This window comes from Leiobunum rupestre, chromosome 7 (genome assembly GCF_980474605.1).
Source record: "Leiobunum rupestre chromosome 7, qqLeiRupe1.1.hap1, whole genome shotgun sequence".
In the NCBI taxonomy this organism is placed as follows: Eukaryota; Metazoa; Arthropoda; class Arachnida; order Opiliones; family Sclerosomatidae; genus Leiobunum; species Leiobunum rupestre.
In genome coordinates, this window is record NC_143390.1 from 25,983,404 (window position 1) to 25,994,802 (window position 11,399).

Here is an 11,399-nt window from a genome sequence, read left to right on the forward strand (position 1 = left end):
ACGCGTTTTATCTCGCGAAATTGGTTATATGAAAAAAATACATATACGCCTTTTAAAATATCACAAAAAGGAATTATTTTTAATTTCAATATATGTATAATATTCAACGCGACAAGGTTTTTCTCTTGGAGTACTTGGAAGGTTTTTTTTTAAATATGCCTACTTAAATAGTTCACAAAATGCGACGGGAATAGAGGTATAGATTATCATTTTGTGACGAACAATCTTTTCAACGATACGTCCTTATTTTTTGTTGTAAATGTAAATTATCTCGAGATTCCATAAAACTATATAAATTCATTTATTATATTTTTAATAATATATTTATAATTTTTATTTAATATAGTTTTGGGAGTTTATCAACGGACCGAGTCCCAACTTTCACTTTCCGAATCTCATGTGTCCGTAATCGTCGAATTTCTTAGCCATGGAAGGGTCACTCCTCCCGAACCTCATGTGACCGTAATCGTCAAATTGTCGCTTATCGTGGTAGTTTCCGCCACTTCCGCTTATCGTCCTTTCGTTGACGCCGCTTCCAGCCGTCAGCAAGTCCTCGTCGTCAAAGTCCGTCAAACCGAGGTCCACCGGGACATTCTCGTCTTCTTCGTCCGAGTGAATGTCCGAGCCTGCAAAGTCCACAAATTGATTCAATTCCGAATTAATGTATCAGCCGAACCAACCGCCTTAGTTGGTAAGAATACACTAGAGGTTCAACCTACACTAAATTCCTGTCATAGTAATTTTTAAATTACACCAGCGCCATCTCTAGAGTCGTTTCTGAACCAGTATTTAACATATGACAGTTTCTAAAGCAAGGTACCTCGACCGCAGGGTTTTTTATCAAAATATTACGGCTTTTGCGTTGCTATGTAAAATAGTGACGTCACCCAGATGAGATCGTATTGAAAATCAACGGAGGCTCATCTGGGTGACGTCATCAATTTTAACTCTTACAGAAATTTGTTCAAACATCTTCTTGATCAAGACCCCCTTGCTTCTAAAGTCCAGAGAGCTTTGCTACATAATAGTTCCGCGATGAATCTAGGGTTGGCGCCACTTCGTGCATTATTCGTCACGACAGGGTGGGATCAATTGTTTAAATACAACAATTATGGTGGGGTGGTGGAGTGGTTAGCAAGCGGAGCCACGATCGATCCCAGCTTGTGTCACTGGGTGAAAACTCGGAATAACTCCTTCCGCGTTGAGTTAACGAGTTATCTCCCCACTAGTTAAAGGGGTTTCCACAGGGGCGGATTAACCAATAGGCCGAATAGGCCTGGGCCACCAAGCCTACAAGGGGCACCAAGAGGGTTCGAAAAAAATAAAAGTACAAAACTTTAATCATTGGCTTTTCACAAAATATTTTCCGAAGTAATTTTAGTAAATGCGTCCACCCGTATGAACCAAAAACGTTTGATTGTCACATTTTCTGACGGACTGCCGTCTAGCCCCTGACGACATCGGACATACTAAATCTGGCAGCAAAATGAATTTTCCTTCCATTTCTCAATTATAAATTGAGGAAGCGCCTAGCTCGCTTCGCTCGCTATTGAAAGGGGCACCAAAATAAACTAGGGCCTAGGGCCCCATAAAGTCTTAATCCGGCCCTGGGTTTCCATAAAAACGTGTTGAGGTTAACGGTAATAGCAAAAGTGACATAATTACCAATTACAATCCCTGTACTTTCGTATGCTAAAGGTTTAATGAATGCTCGACTCGAGATCGACCACATAAAAGACTATTTATTGTCGCCTTTTTGGATCTTTTTAGTCTATGGTATTATATCGTAGGTAGATGGCGATAGCATCTCCACAGAACGACGAAAAATCAAAAAATACACTAACTAAGTGCTACTTAGTTCCTCCGTTCCTCTCTGCGAGGCGTTATTTGTTGGTTTTAACTTCCTTCCCTCCCCAAGGCATACTTTCCCTTCTCCCCTCCCAACTTGTATTTCGCTCGTAACATTCATTCAGAAATAGGTCCGATTGACACACTTTTGGTAATTATGTCACTTTTGGTAATAGTTAGTAAAGGGTGTTGTTGTCTCGCGTGGCATGAAGGTCTTACCACCACCCTCCTACGCATTGTAACCCACCCCCCTGAAATAATGGCTAGTAAGTTAGATGACTTGTAAGGTAAGATGATTTGGGCTTAAAGTGGAGCCTTGGGTATTAGCCTGGCTGATTATTTTGATTAACCTTTATAAGAGCGTGTTTTGCCCGTCGTGGCACTATTGACGTTGTGCCCTCCAACTCCGTTGATTCCCGCGAAATCGTTCTTGCCGGCTCGATTTCTGCTGTTAACGTAAGGGAGAATCATCCTGGCTATCTGTTGAAGGTCGGCGTGGCGAATGATTGGAAGTCCTGTAGAACTGACCAAGGCTTCGGACAGAAAAACCATCATCAGAAACAAAGGGACTCTCATTTTTCCACTCTAAAAAAGAAAGCCAAGTACTTCTGTGGGTTATTGAATTGTTACCATTTTGTTTGCTGCTCAAAGCGCACCCATGGCATCACGGAGACTGGAGACTTACAATTATTGTGGACTACCCAGATAACGGTGGCCAGATCTCCCAGTGGAGACTGGAGACCGTATCTTACAGCGCACATGTACTAGAGACTGGAGACCCAAACATTTATCGCCGCCACCGAAGACTATTTTTTGGCAACTGCCACACCCAGTGGAGTAAGTAGGGCAGTTCCGGATTAAGGAAAGGGCCTACTAGGCACAGGCCTATGGGCCCCCACCAACAGAAGGCCCCCACCACTGATGAAATCAATGGATTTTTCTAGTGTTGTTAATTTTCCGGAAAAATAAAACACGAAAAATTTTCTAGAATATTTTCCGGAAAATTTTCCGCAAATCGGAAAAATAATAACTTTTTATCGATATAAAATGTCTAATAACAGTAAACATACTACAAAACATTAATAGTGTTACATTTTTAATCAGCTAGTCTAGAGGTTTAGTTTTACTTTTAGATTCGAAAAATTGAGGCGAAAATGCCGCTTTATTTAATTTTGCAAACAATATTAGACTAATCATGGAATTAAAACTTTTTTTTTCTCTCGGAAAAATACGGAAAATTTTCCGGAAAAAAGGGTTCGGTTATTTTTCAACTTACAAAACAATAGATTTTTCACTGATTCGCTTTATTATTTGAAAAATCATTTTTCTCGTGACATAAGCACAGCTTCGGGACATAGGCCCCCGCCAAAATCGGCCAAGGGCCCCACCTTCAGTAAATCCGGTACCGAAGTAGGCGGTAAGCTTTCAGTGGCCCCACCCGCGAAACTCTCATTGGGGGCTTTCTATAATAAGTAGCGTTTCAAGAAAGGAACGACCGACCAAATGAGTTTATTTTAGTGTTGTTAATTTTCCGGAAAAATAAAATGCGGAAAATTTTCCAGAAAAGTTTCCGCAAATCGGAAAAATAAAAATTTGAAACATAAATTACCTTTTAAGGGTTTTTAATGTTTTTAACTTTTTATCGATATAAAATGTCTAATATCAGTAAACATTCTACAAAACATTAATAGCGTTACATTGTTAATCAGTTTAAACTAGTCTAGAGGTTTAGTTTTACTTTCAGATTCGAAAATGAGGCGAAAATGCCGCTTTATTTCAATTTGCAAACAATATATTAGACTAATCATGGAATGAAAACTTTTTTTATTTTTCTTCGGAAAAATACGGAAAATTTTCGAACTTACAACACTAGTTTATTTTCAATCAATTTACAAAAGTAACTAACAGTCAAACCGGCCTAAAAGCTATAAACTTCCGAAAAAATGTAAGGCAACATGGTTGAGAACTTGAGAAGACCCCTCAAAACTCAAATCGCGGTATTTCACCAAAATATGTCTTCCTGGTGTTACATAATTTAACCGTTGGTGCTTTCTTATCTCATGAATTGCTGAAAACTCTCAAATGTCTTAAGCAACAAATCCTCCGAAAAATACAAACCGCTAAATCAGGACTGAGAAACCACTAAATATAAGGGGACACATTTTTATATTGGAGGCCGGAGACCAAATGTCATTTCGACGTATGTGTCATTGTAACCATGGGCCAAATAATGATAAATCCAGGACATGACTCTGGTACCTTCACGCGTACTAAATCGGCCGTCCACTAAAAGACACAGGCGGCCATTTTAGTAGGGGGGAAAAGGAGGAAAAAATAGAAAAAAATTGGGGGCAAAATCAAGCAAGTTTCCGGTTTCCCGAACGCCATCTAGTGATGACTGAGTCGGAATTCGGAAATAAGTGGCGGTTGTAATTCGAAAATCATGCCATATTTGGCCCCTCATTTTTTGATAAATTTTAACGATTCTAGGAAAGTATATGTTTAATATTAAATAATTATATATATTATACTAATTATGAACTTAGTACGTATAAAAATAAGTACTTCCTTTAATAACCACACTATATATGATAACTGTGAATAAATATTCCAGGATATTTACTACGACGACCACGTGTATTATTTTTGAAAACTGTCCCTAAAAAATTTGCTCCCAAAATGACGTAGGTCCGCGATCGCGCGTTTTTCCCAATAGGGGGCAATAGTGATCGGGTGTTAGCGCTGTTGGACGGGTTTTTCGCATAGAGTCATGTCCTGGATTTATCATTATTTGGCCCATGTTGTAACTATTATTACTTTGATATTCCGTGTTTTTGGTATTTGTGGTGTTTTTATTAAGTAGTTCAAGTACTTTGGAACGGGCAAAAAACTAGATCCGTTGATCTGTCGAAATCGAAGGATCGGTTTTAAAGACCGAGACCAGAGCGAATTTCCACCCCTCTTATCCTGTACTTAATTTTTGGACCTAGTGACAACTGATTGACAGCTCTGACAGCTTGAGTGACCGCCTGGACAATTCCATATATTGTAGCTTACCTCTTTTTTTGATGCTCATTGTATATATTCTATTCAAAAACCGTCCAAGCCGTCGGTCAAGCTGTCGACGCTGTCACTCAATTTTGTGGGGGTCTAAATTCGCGCACGAGAAAATGGAATCTCTGGTCTCGGCCTCCATCGCAGAAAATGTTGACCACCTTGTTTTACAATGTTTATATTTAATTAATTGTAATTTTTATGTAATTTCATTTGTATTTATTACGTAATTGATTTTTATCCATTTGTGTCTAACTTAAATTTAAATAATATTCTGTTTGAAACGTGTAACTAAAATATGAATTTTCCATTATAAACAGTAGCATTACAAGCGGCTCTCGGTCAGTGGAGGAATTTTTCAACCGCTTCCCAAAAGCGGAAACTCGCTTCAAATAAGCAGTTGTAAGTAACTCAAAGATTACCCAGAAAACATCTTGTTTTAATCTATCCATAAGAGAGTAAGTTTCTATCGTATGGGCTTAAATTACCAAGTTATTTAAGCGAAACTAGTTTGACTAATTTATTTAAGAGTTAATAAAATAACTATTTCGGAGATTTTTCACACGTTCTCTGGAATCGATAAATAATAATGGTTCTAACTAGAGTCACGGATTTAGATCGCGATTCTACATGAAAAGTCGGAGCAGTCGAATATTTTAATTTAGAATATCAGAACAGACGTATACTAAAGTACAGTCACTAATAAACTTGGAATGAGGCCACTGGCAACACTTTCTTGCTACCATAGATATATTAAATAAATAGATACCTTACGCGGAGTGATAACTACCAGACAACCCCGTATCAAGTTCTATAAACCTATACGACTGTCTACAGCTTACTAGCCAAAAAATGATATACCTGGCCATTCACGTGACATAAAGTTCTTCAAAGAGGGCTACCAGCCCTGGTATCAACAATCAGAAAGTACAGTACTAGTTACCTTCTGATTTCTATGACAAACTAATTTTAATATAATTTTACACTAAATAATTTTATTAGTTTTAATGAAATACCAAATCTTATAAACACATTATTATAAGTATTTAAATTATATTCTTTACACGTTAGATTATAGAACAAAACATATACGCATTAATTACCACGATCGAATTATTCGAATATATATTATCTTCCGTCACGTAGCCTACTTCATCGTAAAATGCATTTCTTCCTCATTTTAGAATTGTGGCAGTTTGATGCTGGTTTAAGTACAAGACGCCAATTCAGGCTAATAAGGCATAGGATAATTAGGATTTGACTGCAAATGTTTCCGTATAATTATATAATCCATTATTTAAAAAATGAATTATAATTTGAAAACTAAACGGCTCACCTTCCTCAAAAACCTTTGATAGAAGTTTAAACGTAATGAAACGAAGCTCCGAATTATTTAAAAATTGTGACTTCCTACTTGATTTATCAGGCTAGTGTTTTAAATATGTCGTGGGCCATGAGCATATCGTCATCTAACTATTGGTTTCGGTCCTCAGCGTAGCCAGGATTTTGTTTCGGGGGGGGGGGGCACATCATTGAAAAAAAGTAAAAAAATAAAAATATTTGTACGTACGACCATACGTTTCGGGGGGGGGGCATGTGCTCCCTGTGCTCCCCCCCGGCTACACCACTGGTTTCGGTTAAAGTAAATAGTAAAAGGAGTCATTATTTAGTCAAAAGGTACAATCATCGCGAATGTTACATTTTGACCAGTCATTGCCACTAGTTTGATGGCTGTTGAACGTCAGCCTGACGTCGTCAGGTACTTCGAACGCCAATCGGCGGTTTTACCAAGATTTTTCCCAATGGGGGCTTCGGCCCCGCCGCCCCCATGGGATCAGCGCCACTGCTAAAGTAGATCTTTTTACGGGTATAATAACCCACCAGAACTATTCGCCAGAACACTATTGGATTAACAATGCGTCAAAGCTACCCTACCTCGAAATCACAGAACTGAAAAAACGTACTAGTCTACAGATGACCAAATCCGATTACTATTGCTTTTGAAAATGTAGTCCAAATCCCAGCTGTCCTTGAGTCCTTGACCAATAGCTTCATTAGGGTCCGGGGCGGCCAGCACCGGGTGTTATCCACAGAATGGGTGACTCTCATCGTATTAATTTTCTTTTCTTTTATTAATTTTGCATTACGATCTACGGGTGACACCGACCTTATGGTGACGACGCTGCTACAACCAGCCAATAGTTTGATTTCAAGTGTACGCGTTTAGATTCAAACGAAAAGTTTATACCTGTTAAGTTATTAAATTAATAGTTGTTCCCCTAAATTCCCCATCAAAGTCCATTTTTGTAATTAAGCGAGTGTTTGATTGTGGGGTCAATTTGTTGATCCGTAATTAGACATAATAAATCGAGGCATGCTATTTAATAAATGGCTCTCCGTACAAACCAAAAAGGGATAAAGTAATTCTTGCTTAAGGAGAGGATATTTTGATTTTTTTTAAACGAAGACTTTTTATTTCACAGAAGGCGGAACGTCTTGTTTTGGGTTTTTCGCCGGTGTTTATCGAGGCGCGTAAAACGCGCTTGGAGCAAACATTTGTTCAGAGGGAAAACATTTTCCAGCCATGATTTCTTTGATGTACGGAGAGTGGGTGCTTTTCTGGCCAGATTTTCATTCGCAACCCTCTTACTCCGGAAGGGATGATTGAATTTACTTTCAACTAAAACAAGAAGTCGGTTGAAAGGTGGTAGGTGTTCCCCGAAAAAAGCGGCTTAGAACTCGCTAACTTAAAGAAATTTACATAAAATATTCGAACCCTAAGATCGGTTTCATATCGAATCGACGAAGTTTTTGCGAAATCGTAGATTATTTATTCCCTATTTTTGTTTTGATTTTGATCTGTTTCACCTACATAAATTTTCGAAGTCTAAGGAAATAACTTTAAAAAAAATACGAATTATGTTATTTTTAGTAGCTTGTTTCGTTCGGAACTGACTGGGTCTGGAGTGTAAATTTTTTCACGCGATAGTCATAGTTGATGCCGGGGGGGGGGGGAGTAATTTTAAAAGGGTCCCCAAATCCTTCGAAAGGGGGGCCCTAAAACATTTTAAGTTAGTGAAAGCTTTTGATGGATAACTTTTAAATTCTTTAAAATACTACTGGGAGTAAAGAAATTGAAGTTTTGAGGGATAAATACCATATTTTGCTAGCTAGAAAATGGAAGAGAGGCCCAAAATCCTTCTAAGGGCCCCAAAAATTGGGGCCCTACCTACTTGGCCTGACACCGTCACTGACGATATTTGATCAAGATGGTGGCCAAAGTTCAAAGGCAGATCCTGATGTCATTAGACTTTTTCGCTCTAGAGATGAAAGCTACTAATAGAAGCCCACAGTTTACCTCAAAACATAGAAACTTGAGTTTTGCACGCAATTAGGAATACATATTTTCCTCGCGAATTATATGAAAGTTTTACAAAAGCGCAATTTCGCGTTGTCTCTGGAAGTCCTTGACTTTGCGAGCCCAATTTGGTCGGCCACATTAAACGGTCCCGTATTCCGGGGACAACATTTCGCGGTGAGAGCTCGCTGTCTGAATTAATCGGCTCCAATTTAGCGTAGAGTTTTCCATTTGACTGCTCTCGAGGGCTCTGATCAACATTTTATGTTCCATTTGCGTGCTCGGATCTGTTCCGATCAATTTTCGAGTGTTCCATTTACCGCTCTCGAGTGCTCCAAGATCGCCCAAAGCCGATTGGTCGATTTGGAGTTATCGAGAGCGTGTTTCCAACGCGCTCAGTCCAGTCGAAGCCATTTTTTCACGCGTTCCTTTTTAGCTCGGGAATCCTCTTCTTAACGATCGGAATGAGATCAATGACATCAGAGGTAGATTCGGAGCGAATCTCGAGCAGTCAAATGGAAAACGTTATTATTCCCAATTCCAGACATTTTTAAATTTTTTTCGGAAACGAGATGATACCAATTAAAGAGTAAACTTGGGGTTAAAAAACCTTTCGAAGCTAATTGGATTTAACTTTTTTACGAGCAAGGGCAAATCAAATGACCTTACGTCGCTTCTTCGGGTATAGGGTACTTCAATACTAGTTCGGATTATTTGTCGATGTCCTCCATTAATATTTATCTGATGTTTGGGCGCGGCCATGACTAGTACGCAACAGGGCGTCCGCGTGACCCTCATTTGACCAAAGAGCTTCCGGCGAATTTGATGGCCAAATATTTTCACTGTCTCTTAAGCCACGTTCACACTTAACCCTAGAATCGCTTCGTTTAGATAACTAGTTTCCAAAACCAGCGTGAGAAATCGTTTCGTGTTGGTTGGGGAAGCAACTCGTCAAAGTCAGTTCGCTTAGAATCGTTTTCAGAGCGATAAGGCGGGCAAGTAAAATTGCTCGTAATTTTCAAAATAATGGGAATAAAATTCGAAATAATGTCAAATAATATTACAGTATGTATAGTAAACATGATTAACTAATTGTTTTGGGATACATTTTAGTATTTTCAAAATTCTATTCATAATTTGAAATGGCGTTAAGCCTTGGCTATAAGCGAGCCGGGGTGAAGCGATTTTGCACGTGTGAACCAAGAATTATCGTCGGCGGTCAAAACTGACATTCAAACTGACCTAAACTGGGTTTTAGGCTCTAGTGTGAACGTGGCTTTAGTTCAGTAATGACTGCCGCGAAGTGTCGATTCGCTCTTCGAGATGAAGATTTTAATTATTTTCGTTTTTGCGTCTTCGTTTGTCGAATCGTTCTAAGCTTTGTTATTTGGCCAGCCTCAATTATAATTCGATAGAGCCGCCGCGTGTTATTATCGCAGGGGGGGGGGGGGGGGTTATCGAAACTCTTGTTTGTTCGCCCAATTAAATTGTCAAGCGCTCGTCCTTTTCGACCTTTTATTAGTGTATATACCCCATTACTTGTCTATTTCCCACAGAAATTAAAAGCGACGTTAAAGGAAGATTTTAACCGAATTTAGAGCTAATTGTTGGAGTTAATTGGATAATTATACTTAAGATAAAAGGGCGCGCTAAAAATACGCTCCCAGCATTATGTTTAAAATTTTAGAAATTAGATAGACGTAAAAATGTTTTGTAGTCGAGTTTCCAGTGATAGTTCCTACGCGTTAGACTCGCTCGTAAAGCGTACGTGCCTGGCTACTAGAGCACCGCTGCAGGCGGTCTTTACAAAACGGAATAAACTTTCAAAAGCTATTTTATTTATCATCCGCAATTCAAAATCGTATAATTTTATATTATTTAATACTTATAGAAAGTTTTGCGGATAGTTTTAGAGGATATTTAAATTATAAACGGAATATAGAAAGTTTATCGGATAGTTTTAGAGGATATTTAAATTAAAAACGGAATATAGAAAGTTTCTCGGATAGTTTTAGAAGACATTTAAATTAAAAACGGAAAAGTTATCGTTGTTTTATCAAACCGGGCTGCAATCGTAATTATGTTTGGGAAAAAAATATTTACCTGACTTTGTGAAACTGCGAATTTCAAAAGTTGATTATCTTTAAATTTGAATTTAAAAAAAAAGTTTCGTGACGTGGCCAAATATCTGGTGTCGGTGGTGTTGAAATTGTGGAGAGAGTGTGCACTTTGTCGGGCGGAGCACGATGGGACGAATGGTCCCGCGGCCAGTTTTAATATCTCCATCCTTTAGTTTTCTTTTCCGCCAGAGGGGGCTCTCTCATTTGTCCGCAAAAGTTTGGTCGCCGTGGAAACGCGTCTTTTCAGCGCTTCCGATTGGTCGGGACGCCTACGCGGCTCTCTCCCAAATAATGCCGGGAAAGAAGGGCTCTAGCGGCAATCCCGGGCCCGATGCTTGTGCATTAATGGGGCCCCCTTTTTTCGGGAATACTTAAGCGGGGACGGGCCGTTCCTATTTCTTCGACGGGCTTCACTCCTCGAATACAGATTTCCATCGGCCGATTGCTAGATGAAAACCCGCTTAATGGTTGTTTGTAAAAATCGTTTTCGTGTATCATGGCGATTGTATCTCGTTCGGATTGATTGTAAATTATACTTGGAATTTCTTTTATACTGACTTATGAAATATCGTTGCGAACCGAAAATAAATTGCATTCTAATTCTCCAAGATGCCCGATCTAAAGACAACCTATTATATCACGAATGGAGATTAAGCTCCTCACGTTCAACATAAAGGTGTACGCTTCGTTTAGAGTTATATGTACAAGTTTAACGTACACGCGTAGCTTAATTGCTCTATTGTATTAAAAGCGTAGCTACGGCTGCCGACATGTTTTGATTGATAAACTGAATCCTTGTTACGTGCATCTATTCCATCAGGAATCTATACCTCTACTTGGAATGCTTATCCTTCCGTAGTGCGTATGTTAAGATCACGCTGACGGCTTTAGCCCCGCCTACGAGATAAAAAATCCCCTCTGCACGCTCTCCCCTCTCACGTTGTTGTTAGTTAACATAGTGACGTCAGAAAAACCGTCAGCAACATCGAGACGAAAATCTTCAGCGATAAGCATTCCAA

General features: G+C 39.0%; 1 protein-coding gene across 1 annotated transcript; it reads right to left on the bottom strand.

Annotated features, from left to right (window-relative positions):
• Positions 1–284: 284 nt before the first annotated feature.
• Positions 285–10,478, bottom strand: Dsk (Drosulfakinin). Its single transcript, XM_090153277.1, has 3 exons — positions 10,364–10,478; positions 2,199–2,433; positions 285–626 (listed from the first exon to the last, which is right to left on the bottom strand). Exons 2-3 carry the CDS (start codon positions 2,422–2,424, stop codon positions 382–384), a joined length of 471 nt encoding a protein of 156 aa, XP_090009403.1. The 5' UTR covers positions 2,425–2,433; positions 10,364–10,478; the 3' UTR covers positions 285–381.
• Between the last annotated feature and the right edge of the window lie 921 nt (positions 10,479–11,399).

Coding starts and splice junctions, on each gene's coding strand:
- Dsk (XM_090153277.1), bottom strand. CDS start 2,424: ATGAGAGTCCCTTTGTTTCTGATGATGGTTTTTCTGTCCGAAGCCTTG. Junction 627..2,198: donor CAAAACACGCTCTTATAAAG/GTTAATCAAAAT, acceptor TGGACTTTGCAG/GCTCGGACATTCACTCGGAC.